Source organism: Camponotus vicinus, unplaced genomic scaffold (genome assembly GCF_025532165.1).
Source record: "Camponotus vicinus isolate PSW18456_S1 unplaced genomic scaffold, iyCamVici1.0 SCAF_1, whole genome shotgun sequence".
NCBI lineage: Eukaryota > Metazoa > Arthropoda > Insecta > Hymenoptera > Formicidae > Camponotus > Camponotus vicinus.
In genome coordinates, this window is record NW_028141945.1 from 12,738,327 (window position 1) to 12,765,282 (window position 26,956).

Here is a 26,956-nt window from a genome sequence, read left to right on the forward strand (position 1 = left end):
GCAAATAAACGCGAGTTTTAGCATCATTATCAATGTTGTTCTATTCGTTTGCGTCGAGGAGTTCTGTCATTATGATAAGCAGATAGACACGCGAATTAAAGAGCGAATTAAATAGTGCTTTTATTTATTGAATCGTACTATTATTGGGTCGCGCGATAATAATTGTAATTGAATGATGGATTTTTTTTTATTTTTTCGAGAAAATTTATTTCGCGGGTAAAAAGCGAAAGGGATAAAATAAAGGAGGGTCAGTTAAAAGCGTACCTCGCTGGGGATTGAAAGTGCTTAAGTTGTAAAGTGAAAGAATAGAGAGATCGCGATGATAAAGCGCGGACTTTCATTATAAAAGCGTCGGAAAATAACGGAAAAAGGAAAGTAACAATGGGTCACACAATGATTCGTAATCGCTTACATCACGCGCACTTTATGATGCTTTTTTTAAGGGACTACTTAAACCAGTTGGAGCGCGCATAAAATAATATTCGTGTGCCGTTTAAGCAAAGGCATAAATACATTTTACGAAATTTCGCCGGTGATGCGTCTCTCCCAGAGTCTTTTAATAATCCTTTGTCCTTTGTATTTTTTTTTTAATCCAGTTTTTTAAATCAAATATGACCGATAATCTAGGTTGATTTCCGATAGAAATGGCGTTCAGATCGGATCATCTTATTTAATACAAACCATCTACAGGTCAGATCGATATGTCATATTTTACTTGCATATGATGGATTTTAGATTAATTAAATTGATTAAATTTTTAGATTGATTAAAATACACATATAAAGACATATCAATTTAAATATTAATCTAAAATTTAAAAATACATAAAATCTAAATTAATCTAAAAAAATATATATATTTTTAGACCTTGTATAATTTTTTAGATTAATATATCCTTATTTTAATTGATCTAAAAATTTAATTAATCTAAAATTCATCTTATACAAAAGTATGGAATATATAAAATATATAAAATAATAATGCGTGTCGATTTGATCGAAAAGATTAATCTAAAATCTAAAAATATAGAAAATATAAGATATGAATTTTAGAATAGTTTATATATATTTGATATATTTTTAACTTTTAGATTAACGTGTCACATGTATAACATGATATATTCTAATGCGGCATGGTTGCATGCAGGATGCTTCCCCCGGAGGTTGCAGCGCAGCCTCCCTTCGGCCGTTTTATTTATTTCCATTTGGCCGGACGCCAATATTTCGACGGCAGCTCGGCGATATTATTCCCTTAGAGTAGACGGCGTTTGTGCCGTATGCCACTGGCGTAGGTATCCGTCGAGGAACCATTATGACTTAGTGTCCTCATAGTTGTCCGACAGCTCTTTTCCGTTTTTCTCTTCTTTATATCCCTGTCCCCCTCTCCCCCTTTCTCCCCCGCTTGCCCATCTCTCTCTCTCTCTCTTTTGCTCTTCCAAGCTGAATATAAATCTTGTCGGATCGATCCGACGTGGCGAGCACGACCTTTTGTTCTCGTTTCGGACGGGAACAGCGGTGTCCTCTAATTGCTATTTGTCTACGAGCTTCCGGTACCGCTCGTTAACGTCCGGCCGAATATTTCACCGTTAATGCATCGCTCGCGGCGATATCCCCGCGTCATCCATTAAATCACGTGTATGAGGGCGGAATTAATTAATGGAAATTATTGTATAATTTGTTCATAAGTTGCCGCTAACAAACGATCGTCCATTTCGCGACAGTCGATACGGATTATCGGGACGAAAGCGACGAAAGTGTGCTGTCGTCGTCGTCATCGTCGTCATAGATATACTTTATTCGAGCTATTCTCTCATGCATCATTTAATTAACGTGGCTTTGCCACGAAAAACAACTGGTTGTCCTCGTCTGTTCGGGCGACTTCGAATGTTTTCGCCCTCGAAAGTCGAGGCAAAGTTGCGCCGCAAATCATCGGGTGTACCAAATGAAACGGTCATGGTAAAAAGAGTTTACATTTTGAACTCGAGTCAACTTTTTTCCCGAATGACTCGGGAAGAAGTTAATTGTTATTGTTGTTATTTTCATCCGGAGAGTAAAGTTTGTAGTCACGTTGGAAAATATTTCGAGTGGAAATTATTAGTTTTTCTTAAGTTTTTACAGTCTTAAAAATTTTGATTACTTATGGTTACACAAGATTCCAGACAAGACAATATTCGTAAAAATATTGAAAATTTTCGAAAACTTCAAGCTTCTCTTGATCTTGAGTGAATCTTTGTAGCAAAAAATCTTGTTTTATATCGTGTCTTGCATTATTTCGATTTTATTAAATATTTTATTAAATTTTCATTTAATATTCGACAATTTTAAAATAATATTTATCATAATCTTTATAATTTAAGATTTATAATGAAGATGAATTTTATATAAAATTTTATATTGTTTATTTTGTGTGTATTAATTGTATTATTTTGTGAGTATTAATTGGTTCTCTATAAATTCATTAATATAAATTCATTAATATAAATATTTTTATTTATTAAATAAAATTTTTTAAGTTTGTATACAATAATAATTTTTTTCTCATTTAAATTGCAAATATACATATTTTAGCTTTTTTAAAAAATTAATAATCTTGACAAGACCAGTAATTTTTTTTTTTTACAATCTTACAATTAGTCTTGGTATTGTCTTGACGATTAATTAAAAATCTTGTCTTAAATCTCGTCTTGTCCCGAATTTTAAGATAAGATAGGACAATAGACTTTATATCTCGTGCAACTCTACATATATAATTAATAGTAATTTTTCATCATTTGTTCCACTCATCATTTTTCATCATATTTTCCCAGAGCATATATTGTGGGTGAATGTAATGTAAAAAATCAATAACATAGCCATTGTCTTTATTACGTGCGCTTGAATAAATAAAGAAGGAATAAACAAAGCTTTCTGTGAGTAAGAGAGTAGTAAGAATACATCGCCGTACGATCATATGGAGAGCTTGAAAAATTCAAGGTTCCTTATCTACCGCCGCCGTTTGGGATTTTCAGCCGTGGCCTGGTCGTAGGTATCTTTATGGCAGTATACCTGAAAGTTATTTACCGCGACAGACGTGAATTATCGATGAAACTTTTTGCCGCGATTTGTTTTATTCCGCGAGGCTTATCTTCCTTTCTCCCATCGCGCCTGGAAATAAAAAGCGAGCAGCGAGAGGAACTCCGTCCGATCCATTTTCCATGTAGCTTTTAAAGCTCATCGTCGAGCCAAAGTATCGCCGATAATTTTACCAATTGTCGACCGCAGAACAAACTATCATTACGCAATTAAGATTTACGCTGTAGGGGCTTTTTACGATAAAAAGTTGAGAAGCTTTTTAATTTCATTAGAAGTTTTTGCGAGAATCCGGCAAAATTTTTTCACTGGAACTCGTATTTTAATTCTTTGAAACGTGCACGAGTTCTGTAGGAAACTACTGTTGCTTTAATATAACATTTTCTGAAATTCCAAAAAATATTCTGTATATTTAATATTCTCTCTTTTTGTCTTTTATAAATACGCAATGTGCATGCGCGCTTAAAATACTCAGGAGTCTTTTAGTCGCACTTTTCCGACGCGTGCGTTCTTCAGGATACTCAGGTGATTCTTTCGCACATGTGCTCGACGGATGTCTGCTTTTAACTAATCGATCGATAGGAAAAATATTACACGACGTGTACAGGACGACTAATCAATCTGACGCAAGAAATAAATGTTAAATATTAAGAACCTAGTCTACTTTAGCAGTATAAAAAATTCACGATTTTTAAGAATATTTTTTTGAAGAATATTAAAAATTGATTTTTTTAGCGCTTTACATATGTTTTTATTTAAGTTACATCAGTATATTTAAATTTTAGATATTTAAATCTTGGATATTTATTATTTATTTTTTCTGTTGAATATGAGCCTTTGCGCGTATCGTCTTTAAAAATGACGATGTGACATGCTGCTCCTCGTGTAATTGTCAATAAAATGAGAAAAAAATTCTGTCTAGTTTTATTTTGTAAAATATTTTTGAAATACCGAGTTTAATTAGAATTTAAAAACCTAATATGTAATATTTTTTTAATCTTCAAGAAATGAAAAAATTTCGGCAAAATTAACGAATCTAATTTTAAAATGATACTATTTTGTTATTTTTCAATTTTTTTCTAATGAAATTCTATGTGAATGAATTCTGTCATTTCCTTGTTATTTTTCAATTCTTTCTAGTAAAATAATGCATTTTCAAACATATTAGAGGCTCATATTGAATAAAAAGAGCTAAATATCCGAGATTTAAAAATACTGAAATATTTGTTTAAACATCAATAAAAACATTAAAATGTTAAAAATATCAATTTCTTCAGAAAAAAGTTCCTAGAAACCATTAATTTTTCATACTGCTAGAGTAGCCCTAGTCATTAAGGCGCGATGAAAAATTCCTACATTAACGTCAACGTAATCATACGCATCAATCACGTGGTTTTCTTTCTCGAGCGAAACATTAATTTATACTGTTTACGATTCTGGAATAATTTAAAGATGAAGTCATCGTTACTGTTAATTTTTCAGGGAATCTATCGATATAAAATGATATAATATAAAGCAAAATTATTTAGAAATCTTTGATCTTTAACGACAAGTTCTTTGACAATTTAAAAAAAAAGAAAGAAAAAAAATTATCGCGCATAGGGTGCCATTTGCTGAAAATTCTGAATTCGACATTAAATATGGTAATTAAATTACGAATTGGAATTGAATAAGAAGTAAAATTTGATTGAATATGAACAATAAGATTATTCTTCTTCGTTTAACTGCATTTGAAAAGTTTAGTGAAAAGCCCTTCATTTCCAATAGGGAACTATCGATTTTCGATTGGCGAAGTATTATAACTCTAGAACTGTTCGTGCCTTAACTTTTTATTTGAGAACGCGCCCTTAACAAGAAAAATTATTTATTGCAAAGTACACATGTTAAAGCCAAAGGAATATTTTTATTGAAACGTCTCCCCTTCGAAAAATTGACAGAATTATTGTCGTAAAGTCTAGTCTATCTCTAGTAAACTTGAAAATACATGCTAGTCTTTTAAATTTCATCTTCTCTTATATGTATGACTTGCTGTCAATGTAAACCAAAAATGATGGGAATGAGAATTCTTCCCTACTTTTGAGGAGCTTAAGAAAAAAACGAGTAAAATCCTCTCGAAATCTCACTAAAATTATATTTAAAAAACTTAAAATGCTCATAAATTGTATAGATTCTTTATTACAGTCATTTTGCTTGTACGAAAGACTCGATCACGATTTCAACGTCGGAGAAAAAGAGAAGAGGGTTGGGGCTTTTCCATCCATTCTCGTCGATTATCAAGTCAAGCACGGCGTAACCGTTGAACGCAGACGCGAACTTTGGGAATTCCTGTTCACGACACTTAGAAAAAAGCTTCAAGTTTTTCCATCGCAAACTTTCGATCGGTGGGCGAAGTCGACGAGGCGCGACCCGCGCGAGTTAATAGCCTCAAATACGTTTTCCTTTCTTTCCGGAAGGGGGTTTTACCGTCGCGATCCCTAGGTAGATCGCCGTACAAATTGTCGTCATTAAATTAGTCGCGCACTCCGAGAAAAACCGTCGCGATTTCGCTCGTCGAATTCGTCTTCGCGAGAGATAAACGCGAGAACCGAACGGAATTCGTTATCATCCGAAAGAGTAAGAGAGAGAAAGACAAATGCCATGTACGGGAAGTCACGGGATAGAAAATTGCATTGTCAAAAAAAAAAAAAAGAATTCGTACGATGTTGCATTTTAAGTTTCGCAAGAAAAATGTGCGAATATTCTTTTTTCGAAATTACAGATGTTTGATTAATTAGCGTATGTATTAAAATATTCTTAATGTAGGGTAAAACGGTGTAATACATTCTTAGTAAATCAATATAAAATACATTTATGATGAGCAGATTTTATGGATAGTTGAAATTTACAAAGATTTAATATTACAATTAATAATTGCGCCAATTTTTGATTAATTGAAATATTCTGATTATAAGATCAATTTTTTGAAAACACCCAAAAGAGCGTTTTTCCCCCAGCTTTGATGAAAAATATTTCAGATAACTATAATCGACGAAAATCATTTTTTTCTAAATTACAAAATTCGATGGAACATAAAAATTCATATTTTAACTCAATAAAAATATCGATTGAATATTATTGAATATTTATAAGGATTGCATCTTTTTCCTTATTTCTTCTAAAAAATACTGATATTCATAGGGTCTGGACCCTTGCCATTGCTTCCGGCAATGCTTCTCCATCCTTGCAAATTTTTTTTATATATTTTGCTCATAGTTTGCCGGAAAAAATGCTGAAAAAATTGTTACAATAGAACTAGGGCACCCCTATATGGGGTATTTTTGCATTTTTGAAGAAAAATACATCTTTGTACATACGAATAAAAAACATTAAAAAAATATATATGATTCAACTATCGATTATATTTTACAAACTATATCTTCAAAAGTATATAGTGAGAATATATATGAATATATATAATGACAATTACTTTTATAGGATAAAATATGTGTGTGATTAAAAATAAAAATACTACGTCAAATTTTACAACTTTTTTTTTCTAAAGATAATTGATTTGATAATTAATTCTGTTTAATATAAAATCGCATTCTGTGCAGTTGATTCTCAGTTGATTGTGTATCATCATTATCGATTCTTGTTTCAATAACACTTGTTGATAAGCTTATTATGTTCGAGCAATGAATGGGGCAATGAATTTTCCCTGCATATCGGGGCATATTACACGTTTTGCTCTACAACATTGTTGACATTTTTAATCTAAGCTGGAGGAAAAATTTCAAAATGACGAATAAATAGAAATATAATAATTGCGTAAGTATCGTAAGACTATAATCGGGCTGAATGCGATTATAGGATTACGACGACAAGAGAAAAAGAATAAAAGAATAATAAAAGTACCTGTCGCGATGTTTGTTGCGAGTGAAACATTGATTTTCGCGTGAATTGGCGCGAATATAAGCGGCACGCGTTTTTCTTCTGCCGCATTTAATTAATCCGGCTTGGCGCAATTGCAGCATGCGACCGGTATTAGTGAAGTGCTTTGCATTTTTTTTTTTTTTTTTTTTTTAATGGATTATGAAGTGCGACGAGGAGCTTATCTCCGGCTGGATGAAATAGCCTCCTACCTCTTGTTATTCGCGTCTTTATATTATTATATTGCATATAAAATCCCTTTTTTCAACGTGAGAAATCGCCACTTTAAAATTGCAATTAAGATTCATTTTCATTTGTCCTGGGTTTTATGTCATAATTCCTCTGACACTTTGCTTCCCCTCCCTCCCTCCCTCCTCACTGTATCTTCGGTTTTCATTTGATCGATAATCGATATTAACTATCCAAATGATCCGTTTGGCATTCTCGTAGGCTTAGCGTGAAACTGATAAGTTACGATCGAGGAGATCCATGTCCCGTGGCGCTGATAGAAATCCCTCTTGCATCCTTGAGTCAAACGGGTTGTTGGGGCAGCCGGGCGTTAATTATTGACACGGGCTCTTGGTACTCAAAGTTTCGACGATGATGACGGGCCAATGCATGTCCACGGATTCTCGTAGACGTTGCCCGAAACACGCTGGATTGGTCAGGACGATGAGTGGCACGATCGAGACATCGTCGGACGCGGAACAGAGGCCGCGAAATAGGGTAGATAGGATGGGCCAGATTTTCGTGGCTTGGATCGCTACCCGATGTGAGGGTAAAGCCCTGGTGATGCCTTAAGTGCGGATAATTCATCAAAGTCTCATTAGGCTAATGCCTCGGGGTCTGTGTACCTCAAACGGCATTATCGCCCCCGAGGGTGGTGTTTGCGGGGGCGAACTCTTATATCGGTAATTGGGTTTTACATAAAAGCCTCTTGATTTCCTTTCTTTATGAAATTTATGGAAATCGATTCTCTCTCTCTCTCTCTCTCTCTCTCTCTCTCTCTCTCTCTTTCTCTTTCTCTTGAATCTAGGATCTCTTTATATTTCGTTTTAATATAGCGTATGTTTGTGAAAATAAGGTCACTCTTTTCGTCTCTCTTGTTTATTTCCAGACAAAGAGTATATTTTTTTGTCATTTCGCGAGATTCTCGGGACGCCGATATGACTTGGTGTTTTTGTACCTCGCAATAATGTCACCGAGCTGTCGACAGACAGCTATTTTAGACTTTAAAGCACTGGTAAGCATCGTCTTATCTAGTCTCCTGAGACTTTGGCTTATCTCTCGGGTGACGTTTATTTCCTCCTATTCCTCTGAAGGGAATTGAAGGGAAGAGACGCGATGTGTCATAAATTTGCACACGTCGCGCTGAGAAATTTAATGAAAAATATGAAAATTAATCTATGTAAACAACGTTTATTTACCAGGTGAGGCGAGGAAACATTGAAGAAAATCGCGCGATGACGTTCTTAGAATAAAAACTTATCATTAGAAAGAGATTTACTTCTGTTACAGTAAAGTCGTATATTTCTATCCTTGATTATTTGGCATAAAAGGAAGCGTAAAACGAAATGCTCGTGTTGTTCCCGTTTACGAGCGACATATTCATCCTCGTGTTTCAGCTGCTGGCGGAGCAGAAGAAGCTGGACGACGAGATGCGGCGGCAACTAAAATTGCAGTCGGAGATACACGTCGATCATCTTCGAGAAGCACTTTCGGTCAAAGAGCAGGAAACGCAAAGGATGCTGCAGCGAGCTTTCACCGAACAGGCCGACGCCGACTCCATAAAGCACAAGACACAGCTCGCGGCGATGACGGGAAGGTTACGTGCTCTCACAGCGGCTCTTAAAGGTAAGTATCCTATCGCCTCTTTATATCTTGCTCCTTCGGATCTCCCTCGGAGATCGGAGGGGAATATTTTCCTTTGCTCGCGAAGAGAGAGAAAATGAAACCTCTCTTTTTCCTTCTCTCTCTCTTGCAATCGCATGATTTATATCGCGTAAAGAAATCTCAAGTGTGTTATTGATCTTTCGATTAAATTATGTAGATTGTATGGCAGGCGATTTTAAAAATATTTATTATTTAATTAAGGAAGATCAATTTTTTTGTCATTAAATCTACTCTAGCAGTATGAAAAATTGATGATTTTTTGGAAATTGTTTTTTGAAGAATATTAAAAACTCATTTTTTTGGCAGTTTACATATATTTTATTGATGTTTAAGTTGTATTTTTAAATCTTGAATATAATTAGCTTTTTTTATTCAAGACGATCCTGTTAAAAAATACATGGTTGTGACATGCTGTTCTTTGTGTAATTGAAATGAAAAAATTCAGTCTAGTTTTATCCTGTATTTTTGAGATTCTGAATCTAATTTTATTTTTAAAAAATTGAAAAATAACAAAGTAATATCATTTTTCACTTTAGAATTTTTAATTTTGCTGAAATTTGTTCGTTTTTTAAAGATCAGAAAATAATAATATATTGAATATTAATTTTTTTAATTCTAATTAAATTCAGTATCCCAAAAATACTCTACGAAATAAAACTAGATCGAGTTTTTTATTTCAAATAATTACATGAGTAGTATGTTACATCATCATTTTTGAATACACTACGTCCAAAAATATTGAGCAAAAAAAAGCTAAGATTTAAATCTAAGATTTAAAAATGTTGACGTATACTATTTAAACACGAAAAATTGAAAAATAACAAAGTAATATCATTTTTCACTTTAGAATTTTTAATTTTGCTGAAATTTGTTCGTTTTTTAAAGATCAGAAAATAAAAATAAACGTAAAAATATAAAATATAGCGTTAAAAAATCAATTTCTAATATTCTTTAGAGGAAATTCCTTAAAATCATCAATCCCTTAAAATTCCTAAATGTCTTAAAAATTCCTTAAAGATCAATTTTTTATACTACTAGAGTAGGTTCTTAGGGTCCTTAATTTCCCATAAAAATATTCTACGAAAATAAATATTGCCTGTAAATCACTTGCCGGTAAGTCCGATAAAAGTTTCTTATAACTCACGATACGAGAGCGTTTGTTGGTCTACAATAAGTATGTCCGACATGTAACATCTATTGTGCCCGTTCAGCGGACAAATCATCTTTCGGGGGAGATACCTTCGCCCTTTGTCATGTCCGCCATTGTACCGTGTCCTGGCGTTTAATTACACGAGCAAAACACGAAGCCCGGGCCTCGTATAAAGGCCCGTTCGCGTCGAGAAAGTGTCGGCGACACATTTTCCGACGCTTGATCTCACCCGCTTGTTTGTCTTTTTTCTCGATCCCTTTGTCCTTTTGGACGATAATGGACCTCTTGTGTCCCTCGATTCGAATCTCCGGGTTTTAAGTCGAATTTCGCCATCGACTTACGTATAGCGTTTCGTGATGATCGCTGTGTTGTTGCAACTTGCACCCCCTACCCCTCTCTCTTCCTTTCTGTCTCGTCGAACCGGACATGTTACTTAGCCGCGGATGTTTACAGAGGAGATCCTATATTTGTTGGCGAAAGAAGTATAGTACCTAATACGTGATGTGGAGATATCGATGTCAAGCCGATCGCAGTTAGAATTACTGTATTTGACAAAAAGAGAAAAACGAATAGATATATTTTAACATTTTGTTATTATATGTTACATAAGTATTTATATATTTTTAATTGCGATGCGAGTGATTTAGGAATATTTTAGAAATAATAATTCTGAATAGTTGATATTTCATGTTTCACAAAATGAAATAAATATTTTAATCTTGGTCTCATATATACGAAGAATGGAGATTGTAAAACATGAACACTTATAAGTAAATTCGCTTAATATAGTAGTGAAAGTAACATATTCTCTCTAATATATTTTTTGAAAATATAATTCTCGGAAAAAAAAATTATAATTCTGATGAAATATGAAAAAAAAAAAATATATATATATATATATATATATATATTTATATTTCATCTCAGAATTATACTTTTTTTAAAGAATTATATTTATTAATTGTAATTATTAATTGTATATATAATTGATAATATATTTTACTCTAATAATATATTTTTTGAAAGTATAATTCTCGAAAGAAATATATATATTTCACCTCAGAAATACATATATATTACATACATTACATATATATGAGATAGATAAATATGTGCCAAAATTCCGCTCAAATAATATTATTTATCCTCTTATTTAATCTCTTAATTTGTAGATAATAATATTACATAAAATCTAATATTTTGCTTTCCTTTATAATTTTTTTCGGAATTGTTTACGAAATTCTCCACAACGTTGCGCCCAACTTTCTTCATAATAACAATAACATCACAATAATTATTAAAATTTCCAAAATCCTATCTTTCGCAATGTTGCTAAATAATAAAAATATCGAGATATTTCTAAATTACTATGAACATTACATTTTAAAAATTCTTGAGAAAAAAAGACACATGAAAGTATTTCTTGAAATGTATAATGCAAGATTTTGTAAATCATTTGCGTATCTCTATACAAATAATTTTCTTGCGACATGTTTTCAAAAATTTTAAGGACAGACGTGTTGGCTGATGACATTTATCGAGTGTCTAACAATCGTTGAGCAAAGTTTCTTCATTGGCGTCGCCAACAAACAGCCTTTATCTCGTACACGTGTAGCATACAGTCCTATTATCTTGCGGTAGCTTTGTAATCCAGGCACGGGACACGCCGAGATGCACCTGTCCCGAGATATTCCCGGGGAGTGTGTTTGCCCTTTCTGGTTTTATTGGTAGCAGAGGGACCTGGAATTTAATCCGGATTAACCCTGTTCGAGTTTAACACAGCGACGGCACTTTCAACCGGCTTCTCTCCTCCCTTTACCGTCCGATGAGATTAATTCCCGATTAACAAATCTCGCACAACTCGTTGCACCAGCCGGCCGATAACTATCTTTAATTAGTTTCCGTTCGAGTAATTTTCCGGTCACTAAACGGATTACGATGGACGCGACAGGTATATTCCGATGTACGTATGTATTTCGGGCTCGCGAATCTCGACGCAGATTTTATATTATTGAAAATCGTGTAAAACTCGTTTTTATATCTATTATGTGAGAATAGCCCTCGTTCTTCAAATGAGAGCTCCCATGTGTTTATCTTTACATTTAATATTCTGCTTTTAATATTTCTCTTGTTTGTCCGAAACTTACTTTTATCCCACATTATATATTAATCGTCTTTTAAAATGCAAGAAAAGGTTTTTCAAAATTACTGTCATTTTTTTAATAGGGATCGCACGAAATTTTAAGATTATGCTAATCTTAATATTATCTTATCTTGCAATTCGAGACAAGATCAAGATAAAAGTTTTAATTAGTTTAATCAAGATAATACCATAAATAAAATTGTCGATTATTGATTTTCAAAAGAAGCTAAAATACATATATATTTGTAAATTAACTGAGAAATAAACCACTATATTATGTACGAATTTAAAAAATTTTATTTGATAAATTTATATTAATTTATATTAATTTATATTTATATAAATTATTATAAATTATTATAAATTTATATTAACGAATATTTATATTAATAAACTGAGAAACAATTAATGCGAGGGACATTTGCGTCAAAACCGGAATCTAACTGTTAGACAGATAAAGAGACAAAATTATGAGCAGCAAAGAACAATTTAATTTTCAATGTAATTTCTATTTACTTCACATTACATATTTATTCCATTGTATCAATATTAATATCGACAAAATAGAATAATTTGTCCTGGGACATTTGAACTATAGCAACACAAGCGTTTTAAGCTCATTTTTCCATTGAAATCACTTGGCATTCAAGTGTTTTTTTTCAGTGGACCAAACAAATCCAAACACCACAATAGTATTGATTCGTTTAGTATTTACTCGTGATTCCTTTTAGTAAAAAATCAACATGCTAACCCCCTGAAAACATTCGGTTGGGAACATATTATTCTATATGTCTATTTTAAATAACTATATAAATATATAAATAAATAAATATATATATATATATATTTATTGCGTATATATATACATATATATACGCAAATGACATAAATAATAATAATTATCTTAAATTATATTATAAAGATTATGTTAAATATATATTATTTTAAACAAATCATTCAATATTAGATAGAAATTATAAATCGAGACAATACAAGATGAGATTTTTGCTACAAATATTCACTCAAGACCAACAAAAGATTCAAATTTTTGGAAAATTTTCCAATATATATATATATATATTTTTTTTTTCAATATATTTTTAATATTTTTTATGAATATTGCCTTGAATCTTATGCAACTCTATTTTTAATATTCCGCGATATACGATGAATACTTCATAAAACTTATCTCTTTCGGAATCCATTGCGATTCCTGACAAGCAATTTGCTTCAACGCGGAAATAAACGACGAGTACGTACCTTTTCGCGTCGTTCCTTATTGTAATATTCCCATTGACTCGCTTCTCGATTAAATCCTCCTAATTTCTCGCGGTTTACCGACGCTTATAATTATTGTCCCAATTGCGGATTGTCTCGGTCCAAGTAGTGTCACCGAATTCAGCCGGCTGGGATATTTCTGGTTGGCGAGAACGCGCCGGAGCCGTTAATTAACTTCATCCAACAAGCGGACGGAAGTGTAGTGGGTGGATGAGGAGTAGTTTTCCGGCCGGGAGAGGGAGGGAAGGAGGAGGGAGGAGAAAGAAGCGTGGAATACGGTGCTCACCGGTGTATAATATCCATTATCCTGCGCGTTTAATTTGGTGAATTACGGTCGTTTTAACCAGAGCTCGTTTCTCCCTCGCAGCCTTACCAGAAGTTAATAAAACGCGCGGACGAAGGGTCGTCAGGTGCGAAGGGGAACCTCGAGGAGGGCGAGGAGAGGGAAGAAGGGAGACGTGATTTATGTACATAAGTCCGCGTTATAGTTGCGCGATGAAAATAAAAGGCGTTATTACGCTCTTTCGTAAACATCTCGCGGGGAAAAAGTGTGACACAAGGACGAGACGAGGTGAGAGGGGGCGAGATCCCCTGGACTGCCGATCGCAGCTGCAAGGAACGTATTTCATGAATAGAAATTAGCAATAAAAAGATGGCATGAAAAGAGATGAGGATGATGGAGGCGGTCGGAGGCGCAAAACTTTTGGATTTCAACGTGGGCGGGTGACACTTGGGGCATCGGATCTCTAACATCTCGAGCGGCTCTCTATTATAAGAGACGTAAGGGAAGAGATTCCGTTGGCGCTTCATAAAAGTGGCGACTTTCGATTATGGGACTTGGTACGTGGGATAGTAATTTTGCGCGTCGTGAAACGCGCGGGGTAAGTTTTGCGACGCAATCACAACTTTGTTCCACCTCGATAACTCGGCGCGCTTGTCTTACGATCTTGTTTTTAAGTAATACGTCAATATTCCGTACATGTGTTATACGCGCTATGTAAATAAGTTGCCTCTCCTCCTCTTCCTTTTCTCTCTTTTTCTCGGTATAAAATAATTATAACGATATTTGTTAAATAATTTAAATATTATGCTAATATATATATATATATATATAATATTTAAATTATTTAATTCTTTCAGCCATATATTTTTTCTTAAATTTAAAATTTTTGTAAATTCGTTTTCTGGAAGTTTTTTTGGTCGTTGAATCTAAATCTGATGTCAAAATTTTCGATTTCAAAAAATTCAAGATGGCAAATCCAATATGGCAGAAAATTATAAATTTTAAAAATTATAAATTTTTTATGTTCAGAATCCTTAGATTCGGATTCTGTGACTCAAAAAATCCTTAGAGAGTTTTAAGAAAATACAATTGTTTGGATTTATTAACAGAAAATATTTTTTATATAGAATTAATAACAAAAATAACATAGCGACATAAAATTTTGAACAAATTTTTAAAAATATTTTAGATTGTACTAAGTTCATAAAAAAATTGCCTTTTTGATTTTCATAATAGATTAATGCATTTCTCCATGAAAATGTACTAATTTTGACTATTTGTTTTTATATATGATATTTTTGCAATGAACAAAATGACTTCTTTTTTTTTCATTTATTAATGTTCTTGTAGAAACAAAACAGCTGGTATTTGTTGTGAAAAAAATAGTTGAAAAATGAAAAACTGCGAAAAAAAGGTAGGTCGCTGAGCGACCCTCTTGACGCAAAAGGTTGGTAAATGTCGCCATGATTATTTTATATCGAGAGAAAAAAATATAAATATATAAGGATTGTATATATATATATATATATATATATATATATATGTATTTATATGTATAATAATGAGTACAAAATTTTATGCAGCGATATTTTGAGATTCTTGAGAAGCTAAATGCGGAGAAAAAATTCGATAGCCATGCGCGGGACAGCTGGAATGGCAATAAAGCGACGAATGGGGGTGGAGGGTGGAACATGATCGTAGGTCGCGGTTTTACAAGCTCGACAAACCGACTAACATATGCGACCATATGTCCCAATTAGAACTTTCGCCATACGTTTCTCTGTCTCTTTCTCTCTCTCTCTCTCTCGTGGGCGCTATTAAGGGTATACAGCCAACGTCGAGTGCCCGCGGCGAAGGGAAAAAGCAACCGAAAAACGCGGTTGCGTTTTGCATTTCCGCGAGTTTGCACTTGAGCGCGGACATTAAGCGACAAAAGAAGGCGTTTCGTTTAACCTTAATTTACACAATAAAATTTGTGCGCAGAAAGAACGATGGAATATTGTTCTCACTAATTATTTATTGCTCGAGACTCAAGATAGGGCAATATTCGTAAAAGTATTGTGTTAGTAGCGAAAACTTAAATCTTATTTTGAGGGAATCTTTGTAGCAAAAATATCGTCTTGTATTGTCACGATTTTATTAAATTTAATTTCTATTTAATGTTGAATGTTTATAAAATAATATATATATTTAACAAATAATCTTTATAACATAATTTAAAATAATTATTGCTATTTTTATATCGTTCGTTTTATTTTCGTTATATGTTTATATATGTTGTTTTTATGAAAAAAAGCATTCGCATATAGTGAAGCCAGAATACAGATGTAATTTATACACAATCAGAGAACCGCGTATGCAAAGTTTGTGTAATTAAATAATTGTGTAAAATTTTATATTGTTTATTTTATTTTGTATCAATTATTATTATTTTATTATTATATTATTATATTGTTTTAAAATTTGTTAAAAGTTTAATGTTAAATGAATGCTTTATTTACTTAGTACAAGTTTAAATTCGTATATAATATAATGATCTTTTTTTCTTTAATTTACAAATATATATATGTATATGTATATATATATATATATATTTTTTTTTTTTTTAATTTTATTTAAAAGATCAATAATCTTGACAACTTTAATCTTGATATTGTCTTGTGATAACTAATTAAAAAGCTTGTCGAATTTCGAGACAAGATGAGACAATATTTAGTCTTGGTATCTCGTGCAATTTTAGTTTTCACTCACATATAAGCAGAATTGTAACCGAGTAAATTCTCGTTTTTAAAAATGTTTTTAAATCAGGGTATCTACTCTGTAGAAAAACATGAAAAATTTGGGATTTTTATTAGAGATTTTATATCTGGAAAAATTAGAATTCTTATGGAATTTTACTGAGACTCGAAAAATTTGAAAAAAATTCTTTTTTTGATAAGTTTGCTTTTATATTGTAAGTAATTGGCAATTCGTCGTTAAAAAATTGTGAATTATGTGTTTAAAATATACTATAAATATATATTTGTCTCTATGTTTACATATTCAATATATTAACGAAATATTGAATATGATGTAAATATTCTTTATTGCAATTTTTAGTGATAAAAACGTAAAAATGTTATGCAGATGAAAAATGTTTATCTCACGCAAGCTATTCAGTTTTTTTTTCAGTACATTTGCAAATCTAACGCACCTTGAAATTTAAATAACTCTGCGTTTTAAAGTCTTGAATCAAAAGCACTAAAAACGCATACGATAAACAATCTTATTTTAGAAAATCGCAGCAAAAAATTTTGAAAATATACTCTTTATAGAATTTTAAATAAAAATATCTGGAAGATCAGAGAATTTTTTTTACAAGATTTTTTTACAAGTAAACCCTGTTGAAATGATATACCTACACATGTAGACTTATACGTATATACGAGGATGATATGAATGAGAGGGAATGTCTAATCTCATCACATGATGAGACCGATTCGAGCGATTCGTCAAGGAATCTATAATTACGAGAACTAGAAAAGCGTGCGTGCGTGCATTTGATGAGGATAGGAACTCCTTCGTCGAGCTACTTGAACGCGAGAGCGATTCATTGTCAGGAGTGAATTCTTGCGGAGGGCAAGAAGATACGTTATTCCGCTCGACGTCGATGCGGTTTACCTCTTGCCGCTTGGCAAGTTTCCACGCGAGAAATACAGGATGAATCACCGCCATCGTCGAATATATTTCCCACCGCAATTACGTCGCGTTAAATTCATCCACGTCGATGGTTCCGCGAGGTAAGTTTCGTCCTGGTGGAACCCGTCTTCGAGATGGATACCGTCTCTCCCGACTTTCATCCGCTCCGAGGACGACAGCTCGTCTGCGACGGAATCGGCTGCGGATCTCGCGAATGACAGACGACTTATGCCGATTCTTATATCGCGGAGGAAACTTTCAAACTCGCACGTATACATTTTAAGCGATTGCATCCAGCCATGCTTCTTTTTTCTTTCTTATTATCATTTTTTTTATTGTGATATTCCTTGCGTAAGTTGAACGATATTCTTCTTGTCCCTTTATTAAGTCTGATAAATAAATTATTCTCATGTTGCGGGAGTGAAGAGGAGATGGAAGATGGTCTCGGGATCTCCTCGTTCGATCAATTGCTTTAATCGGAGGGTGCTCGGACGTCGCTTGTTATCCCCGCGGAGATTGAAATTTAAATCGAGGATAATAAATTTCTCGGTTGCCTGCCGAGTCATATTCCGTCTGAATTTACGACGTGTGCTTTTATCGCTCGCGATTGTTTGCGCAGCGAATTAACCTTTATCGCACTTGGTGCTCCGTATTTGGAATATTTTTTGCGCTCGTAACTAGAGGTTTTCGGATCGTTCGTAAATTTTAAGGGCCCAGTCTACTCTGGCAGTATGAAAAATTGAGGATTTTTACGAATTTTTCCTTTTAATATGAAAAATTGATGATTTTTAAGAATTTTTTTCTTAGAAATTGATCCTTTTTGACGTTTTACATATGTTTTTAATAATGTTAAATAGTACATCATTTTTAAATCTTGACTATTGAGCTTTTTTTTTATCTAATATAAACCTCTATGCGTAGCATATTCGAAAATGCATGACTTTATTAGAAAAAATACAATAACAAAAAATAACTTAGAATTAATATAGTCTTTCATTAGAAAAAATTGAAAAGTAAGATAGTGCTATTTTAAAATTAAATGTATCAATTTTTTTATTTCTTGAAGATCAAAAAAATTTATTCAGTTTTTTAATTATAATTAAGTTCGGTATTCCAAAAATACTCTACAAAATAAAACTAGATTGTAAAATTTTGGAGATGTTGAACATAATTTCAATAGAAAAAATTAAAAAATAATAAAGTAGTGTCATTTCAAAATAAAATATTTCATTTTTGCTGAAACTTATTCATTTTTTTTTTAAATCAGGAAAATATTAAATATAAATTTTTAAAATTCTATTTAAAATTCAATATTCCAAAAATATCCTAAAAATTAGAATTAAATTTATTTTTTTTTATTTCAGACAATTACATGAGAAACAGCGTGTCATATTTTCTAACATACTACTCATTCATATTGAACAAAGGAAAAGCTAAATATCCAAGATTTAAAAATTCTGCTTAAAAACATCAATAAAAATGTAAAGTGTCAAAAAAATTTATTTCTAATATTCTTCAAACAAAAAAAATCCTAAAAATCATCATATTACTAGAATAGACTGGATCCTTGAGCTACTGAACGTGAATTTTTTTCCAGCATAGAAGATTATATCGCGCTTCAAGAAACATTCTCGCGAATTTGCCAAAGTATCCATCATAAATGATAGTCTTTTTTTGTACGAAACTTGGGTCCATATTCTGAATCCTCTTTTATTGATAAAAGTGCCTTTAAAAGTGGCTTATAAGCCTTCTGATTGGCTGTAAGCCACTTTTAGAGGCACTTTTATCGATAAAAGAAGATTCAGAATATGGACCTTGGAGAAGATGAATTGAACGTTTAATCGCACGCGCGTTTAGCGATTCCATATTTTCTCGATCGTACAACGACGACCGTGACGAGAGCTGCAGTTCCCTCGTAAATCAGACAAGTACGTGTTCGCTCCTCAGTGCCGAACGTTTCGAAATTAATAACGTAACAGATGGCGAAAAGTATGAACGTGTGGAAACGCGTGAAAGTTTTTCAAACGCGAGCTGGAAGGGCTACGTTGATAGAATAATGATAGGAACGCGTATACAGAGTGGTTTGATAAACCACCGATATATACATTAATCGAGGCATTTCGCTTGAAGACAGATTCCCTTTGTAAGCGAGAATGTAATAATGTAATATGCCGAAAGACATAGGTATTAATCTTTCTCTCCTTTTTGATATTAAAACAATTAATAATATTAAATATCAACAAAGCAAACGAAAATTTCGTCAAAGCTTAAATTGCGGAATAATGAATAAATTTATCCCTTTGGGAATATTTTCTATAAATATCGATTTTAATCCCTCACAAAGTTGATGCCCGTCGTAAATATGTATTCGATCGGTATGCATGCCGATCATGCATACCGAATCATTTTAATTGAATTCGCGTTTGAAACGTGTATATATTTTTTTCACCCGCACTTTATCCCGGGTGATTTTCGTGCCGACTAAAGCGATTCGGCGAAAAAGGGAGAAAGAAAATAAAAAAAATTAGGTAGTCGAGCTGGTGTGTGAACTCCCACGTCGGCCCTTTTCTTCTTGCCCTTCGTTCTTCGACTGCAAACCCTCTCTGTCTACCAGACCCTCCCGTCGAAACATTCTACGGGAAGAAAAGTACTCGTTTACGCAAGACTCGAGGTAATACGAGTAATGTGGACAAAAAATCGCTACTTGGCTCGTGGGAGAAATATTACTGGCCAGGTTCGCTGATAAAGAACCGCTCCTTCCTTTTCGGAGCAGTCATCATATTTTCAGATTATCTCATTTATAGATGTTTATCGTGATGATTAGATAAACCGCGAGCTAATCTAAAATTAAATATTATAATTTTTAAAAATATTTTATACAATTTATTTAAGATTTTTTTGTAAAAAATGTTATCTTTGTTAATAATCATTCGCGTTAAATTTCCAAATTTTTAATTAATGCTATACGCGATGAAAACTGATGGCAAATGTGTCAAGTAGATACATGTCTCGTATTTTAAAATAGTCATCATTGTTTTGCATTATTTCATTTCCAGACATTTATCGTGATAATTAGATAAATCGTGTAATGATCGATTTCAACAGTTCCTCGAAAAAAGTATATGTTTAAGAAAAACTAAGAATTATAATTTTTAAAAATGTTATATGCAATTTATTTAAGATTCTTCTGTAGAAAATTATTATCTTTGATCAACAATTTTTTACGTTAAATTTCTAAATTTTCAATTAACGCTTTACGCGATGAAAACCGATTGCAAATGTATGTGTCAAATTGTCTCGCATCAAAACAGTCATCATTGTTTTGGATTATCTCATTTCTAAACATTTATCCTGATGATTAGACAAACCACGTATTAATTTATTTCTGCAATTCCTCGAAAATTAAGTATATATTTAAGAGAAACTAAGAATTTTATAATTCTTAAAAATATTTCGTACAATTTATTTAAAGTTCTTCTGCAAAAAATTCTATCTTTGGCCGATAATCTTTCACGTTAAATTTCTAAATTGTCAATTAATGCGGTGAAAACCGATTACAAATGTGTCAAGATACGTACATTCGTCTTTTCGACGATGCAATGATCACTCTTCCGCATTCGTCCGAGACTTTTTCTGCGCATTACCATCGAGATACCTGCGGAATGCGACTTAACCACGTTTCTCGTACGTCGTCTCGTTCGAGATGTGCCAGGGGTAGCTTTCCCAAGAGCACTTTTCCCTCTCTCTTTCTTTTTCTCACGCCACGTGGTTTCGGCGTCAGAATACGAGGCTAAAAAGAAAAGCAGTCGTGCTTTCCCAGCTGGTGTACTCTCGTACCATCGGGGCTCGCTCGTATTTCAATGGTCTCGTAGCAGACCGCCGCTGGTGCTGGATGCTCGTACCACTTCGAAACTGCACGACAGTGAAAATAAAGTCCGGAGTTTCCGGAGTAACGGCCACAAATAACAGGCGGCTGCTGGGGCGCGTCACTGAACCGGCCGGAATTTCTTTTTGCGATGGAAAAACTCGTTTTTAATGAGAAAGTGCCTAGATGGATACCGGTATCGACTATTGTCGATGCTCTCGATCGAGTTAGTCCAACTTGGCGAATTTTGTAGAACGAAGGGTAGAAGGAAAAAATGCTTCTACTCGAACCCGACAATTAAAACTTTTCTTGATCGTCCTAATTAATCTACAGTCATCCTTATAATAACGGAATTAAAAGGCTGAAGACAGAGAAACGACAGCGGATAATTTATCGAAATTACAAATAGAGACTTTGATCTATGGCATAATCAACAAATTCAGAGAAACAGAGAAAAAGAGAGATCGAAATAATTGCGCGTCTGATTGAAAGGTTGATTAATTACAGCATGTTTGGAGATCCGTGTTTTATCAAGAATCTCTCAATATCTCTAATAGAACTGATAATTGGGGAATTATTTAACAACATTTATCGTTAAATAATGTCCAATTAATAATTTTAATTACAAACGTAGTACTTTATATACGTACTTTATAAACGTAGTACTTTATATTCCAAACAAAGGATACGTCACAGGATGTCCACAGCAATTCACAAGCATAGGTGTAAATTATGGGCAAATGTTTGATTTAATATATATATATATATATATATATATATATATATATATATATATTCGGTTTTATAACATTTGATTTAATGTTGATTTAATATATTGATTTAATAGCGATCCATAAAAAAATGTTAGAAAGAAAACATTACGGATTACAATTATGATCGGAATCAAAACTGACTACAGTGAAATCCGCGCAGTGTAAATCGTCGCTGCTCTTTCAATCGTGTATTTTTACAAACGCTTAAATAATCTGGCCAATCGCGGCAGAATAACGGGACGGCCTGTCGACAAGCAAAATCGAAAAATATCTGCAGTGCCGCAGCGCCAAATTGATTGTTCCGTATCGGTCAGAACTTGTTTCGCGCGGGATGTAATGTTTATAAAAGTGTTTTTCGAAATGTCGTCGCGAGTCCGGAAATAGGAATATCGTAAAAATTTTACAGAGGGAAAGAATACGCGCGTGTCGAAGGAAGGAAATGCTGAGAATATTGTGGGTGATATTTCAGAATTTCGTGTCAAGACCGGATGGCGATTGCAAGATATAAGATTATCCGTCCTCTTACTTTTCTCGTTTTTTTTAAGTTTTTCAGGATTTATGTCTTAATCATCGCGATATATGCATATTATGCAATTTTTTCGCTGAATGTTTACATTAATTTACATAGCATGGATTATTTTTTTGACGTATATTGTAGAGGGTACATTTCTAAGCAGAACATGCTTTAAATTTTTTTCTAATTCCTGAAATATGCATTTTTTTCGAAGTTATATAAAAATAATAATTTTATCAGAAAAGGAGATTTTAGTCCCAATGATCTTAACTTTAACAAATTTTTAAAAATCATGATTTTTAATAATTTTTAAAAAAATTTTTTCATTAGTTTACGATTAAGTTATTTATTAAACACACACAATTTTCACTTAGAAATTTAAATATGCAAGTATATAGAATTCATTTATTTTAAGCTTTTTTTCTGCGGAAAATTCCAAACTATGCATTTTATAGTTTTACTTTATTATAAAGAGGAGGGAGAGGGCGGGATTCTGCTCCGAAAAAGAACTAACCTAACCTAATAACTATTTAATTTAAAATAAAAATAGGTTAAGTTAGAATCTTTTTGAGATAGAAATATATGGAGAAGAAAAGATCCTCTCTCCCGTGGTTACATGTTTATTTATGCATTTATTTCTTATTTTTTACAATAAATAAATATGGCCACTTCTTGTTTGATACATTGACAAACAAGTGTAAACAAACAGAAACTAAACAATAATTCAGAAGCATACTGAAAATGATGTAATAACGAGCAAATATAAACAAAAAGAATATAAAAAATAGGATATAAGAAAAATTAATACAAATAGGAAAATTATTTTAAAATTATTTTATTTATTTCAGAAATCAAAAAAGAGCGCCATAAAATTCAAAGCATGTATTAGCAATGTATCTTTTATAATATATGTCAAACGAAAAATAATCCGTGCTGTATAAGTTAATATGTAAACATTTATATGTAATCATCTTTTTTCGATTTATTTACGAAAATTGTAATAACGTTGCTTATATGTTATAAGCCATAAACATACGAGACAAACGTGACCTTTGATTTTGTCACGTTGACGTAACATGTTGTAATACTAGCAGGTCGTGCAATAAACATCCGCGCACGCACACCTATCCGTTTCCAATTTGATCGAAACGAGAATACGTGAATTCGAGATATCTAATCGCATCCGCATCCAATAATTTCTTTTTCAAAATGGATGTCTTCTAACGTTCTAAAAATCTATAACGATAAGAAAATATTCTTCGCATCATTTCGACAGAATTCCTTCTTGCTACCTGTATAATTTTTAAATTTGCACAATTAAATTATCACTAACTATTTTGGTATGTGATTAAAGCTTTAAATTAGAATTAATTAATTCGAAGTTTATACGAAATTAAGTGAGATAATCGTGACTCTATTTTAATTTAATCGATAAAAAAAGAGCCCCATCAATGGAGCTTTCGTACAATAAATTTATGAATATCATTTATCGTCGGATGTCGCAATTATATATATGTATATGTATGTACTCGTTTTCTAATTACGATTAATTCACGTGTCGCACAATAAATCGTGTCGTGCATTTGCAGCGACGATTAATTATCCTCGTTGCTGCCGCGCAAATTTTCCTACCGACTAAAGCTTTACGTTACGTACCCGATCCCGGATCTATAGATATATTTTTTTTATATTTTTTTTTTACCGAGGCTCGAACGAAAAACGATCAATTATCTTAGCGCGAGACAGTTGATGATGAAATTTTCGTGCTTCCTTGTCAACATATGTTTGCAAAATTTCAGCCCATTCTTTTCTACTCATTTTTAGAGAAACCTCATTTGTTTGAAAATTAATTTGATCGCTGATTCAAATTAAATTGCATAATTACATGTTATAATAATCGGATAGAGGAAAGAGAATTAAAATATTAAGCACTAAATTGCAAAAGTTATCTTGTATTTAATTTGGAGGCAAAATTGAATTACATGTTAAAGCTGGGATACTGCTGGTTCAATTATTGGTTGATTAACGCTAGCCTCCATTTTAGCATGTAAATTCTACATCCATCTCATCTGGGAAGGACTGATTTGCATGTTCTGCGCGTGAAAGTGACGTGGAAAAAGAGTAAACAACTCGATAAATGCAAGAAATGTGTGGCACGGAATTAATGTAAATGGTCACTGTAAACTAGGATTTAACGAATAATGCGAGCGAGGAACTATTTGCAAGTCGATTAAATAGACCGTCCGCCTTTACGTCGACCGCAACGTTGCGGCTTGGGAATTTAATTCCGCCGGAGTTTGCGGATGCTTGTACCGATATGTTTTATCGCTTTTATCTCGGTAACCGAGTTAGCGTTCTGCCTAGTGGCTGCATGTCTTTTTAAAAAAAGATCACGCTTTAAAATAATTTGCTTAACTGGACTTTCCGGATCTTGCGCACGAAGATAAGAGAGAAAGGGGGAAAACGAGAGGATGTGTTGCCAGACATGTAAATATTATACTATTTAGGCTGATGTCATTTTGTGTACGAAAGCTTGAGGCTCAACGTTGCTAGAAATTCGCTGCTGCGAACGATCTTATTTCGCGATTAAGGGTCCAGTCTACTCTCAGGATAAAAAATTGAAAATTTTGGGGAATTTTGTTGAAGATTAGAAATTGATTTTTTAATTTCACATATATTTTCATTGATTAATAGTACATCAATATTTTTAAATCTTGGATATTTGACTTTTTTGTCAAATACGAGCTTCTGCGTGTTCGAAAATGCTGTTCGACAGTTTGACAGATCGGTCTTGTGTAATTGAGCAACTTGGTAATGGATACACTCAGTCTAGTTTTATTTAGAAGAATATTTATAGAATCCATTATGGAATCTAATTTCATTAGAGAAAATTGAAACATGACGGAATAATGTCATATTAAAATCGTATTTTAATTGAGACATGACAAAGTAATTGAAATCATATTTCAATTTTGTTGAAGTTTAAAAATTTATTCATTTCGTGAAGGTCACGAAAATATTGCAATAATTATTAATTTTTTAAATTAATTATTAATCTTCCAGACTATTTAGGTTCAGTATCCTTAAGAAAGTGTTCTCTTTCACTAAAAAAAATTAAAGTTATTCAGTCCATTAACTTTCAAGATATCCATCACACCAACTTTGAAAAAAATGTTTGGAGGAAAGCGCTTTTAAAGTTTTGCAGGCCCATTTAAGGACCCGCGCGCTATCCTATTCAGAGTCTTATAACTTCAATTATACGAATTTTTCAATAAAAAATGAAAAAAAAATTCTGTAAACATCGTGCTTTCAGAAAATGTAAAAAAAATCGACTTTTTAACCTTCTAAAATAGATTGGACCCTCAGCCTGCTTTCCACCGATCTGGAGGTCAGCATCCTCGTGGAAGGAAAAGTTTATCGCATGTTTTACATGGCGGTTAGTCAGTAGGTTGTTCGGGTATCGTAGCTACAGCGTGCGCTATTCCTGATAGGGAAAATCGTGTCGAGAATCGTGGGGTGGGACGGTTGTGCAACATCCACCCTTTTGTCGTGCGTCGACCGCATCGTTATGCTCGTCAATGCGAGAGAGCGTTCGGAAAACAGGATCGTAGAAAGGACGAAGAGCAACAGAGGGGGATGAAAGCGGGAATACGTGGCCTTTCGAAACTCTCTCGCGTAGCTCTCGAAGCGTAAAATGTCACATGGCCCGGCGACCCTTGGCAACCTTCCGAACTGATTTAACCGCTGTTTCATCCAGCCTCATAAACGACAGAGAGGAAGAGAGATGGCTCGTTCTCCGAACTCGCCAAATATCCAAAATCCAAATATCAACCGATAGGCATGAAAATTCTCGCGACAATAATAAAAACGTTTGTGCTTTGCTCTGCGTATCGATTAGCTGGAATTTAGAACTATCTCCCCTCAGGGGAGAATGAGAGAGAGAGAGAGAGGGAGGAGAGGAGTGGCAATATGTGACCTGGCGCGGTGCCATCGGACAACGTACGGAATTTTTTGCGATGAGCAACGTGTAAATAATTATTGGATGGAAAAGTTAGGAGAATATGCGAGATAATGCACGAAACAATAACTAGAGAAAGAGAGTAAAAATATTTTTGGAACTGAATATTCTAAATGTGCATGTTTTTCTGTACATTTGTGTGTGTAATTAAATTTAAGTTAATTGTTACAATTTTTTAACCTCGCGTACATATAAATCGATCAACGTGCATATGGTAAATAATGCGATACGTTTTATACGCTTTAATTGAGTAGCGTGAAAATCACAGAGAAAACCGGTAACAAAGTACGAAAATCGATATGTACGAGAGCTGCGAGAGATAAACAAATCGTTTAGTGAATCTCCCTATATACATGTATATACAGTAGCTATATTTACCGGGAT

General features: G+C 33.2%; 1 protein-coding gene across 5 annotated transcripts in view; it reads left to right on the top strand.

Annotated features, from left to right (window-relative positions):
• Mitofilin (inner membrane mitochondrial protein mitofilin) overlaps positions 1–26,956 on the top strand; it is a 52,181-nt gene that overhangs the window by 5,435 nt on the left and 19,790 nt on the right. For all 5 annotated transcript variants that reach the window (XM_083106101.1, XM_083106082.1, XM_083106108.1 and 2 more), the window contains one exon: positions 8,603–8,831. In XM_083106101.1, the coding sequence (XP_082962227.1) occupies positions 8,603–8,831 (229 nt within the window). The remainder of the gene's footprint in view (positions 1–8,602; positions 8,832–26,956) is intronic.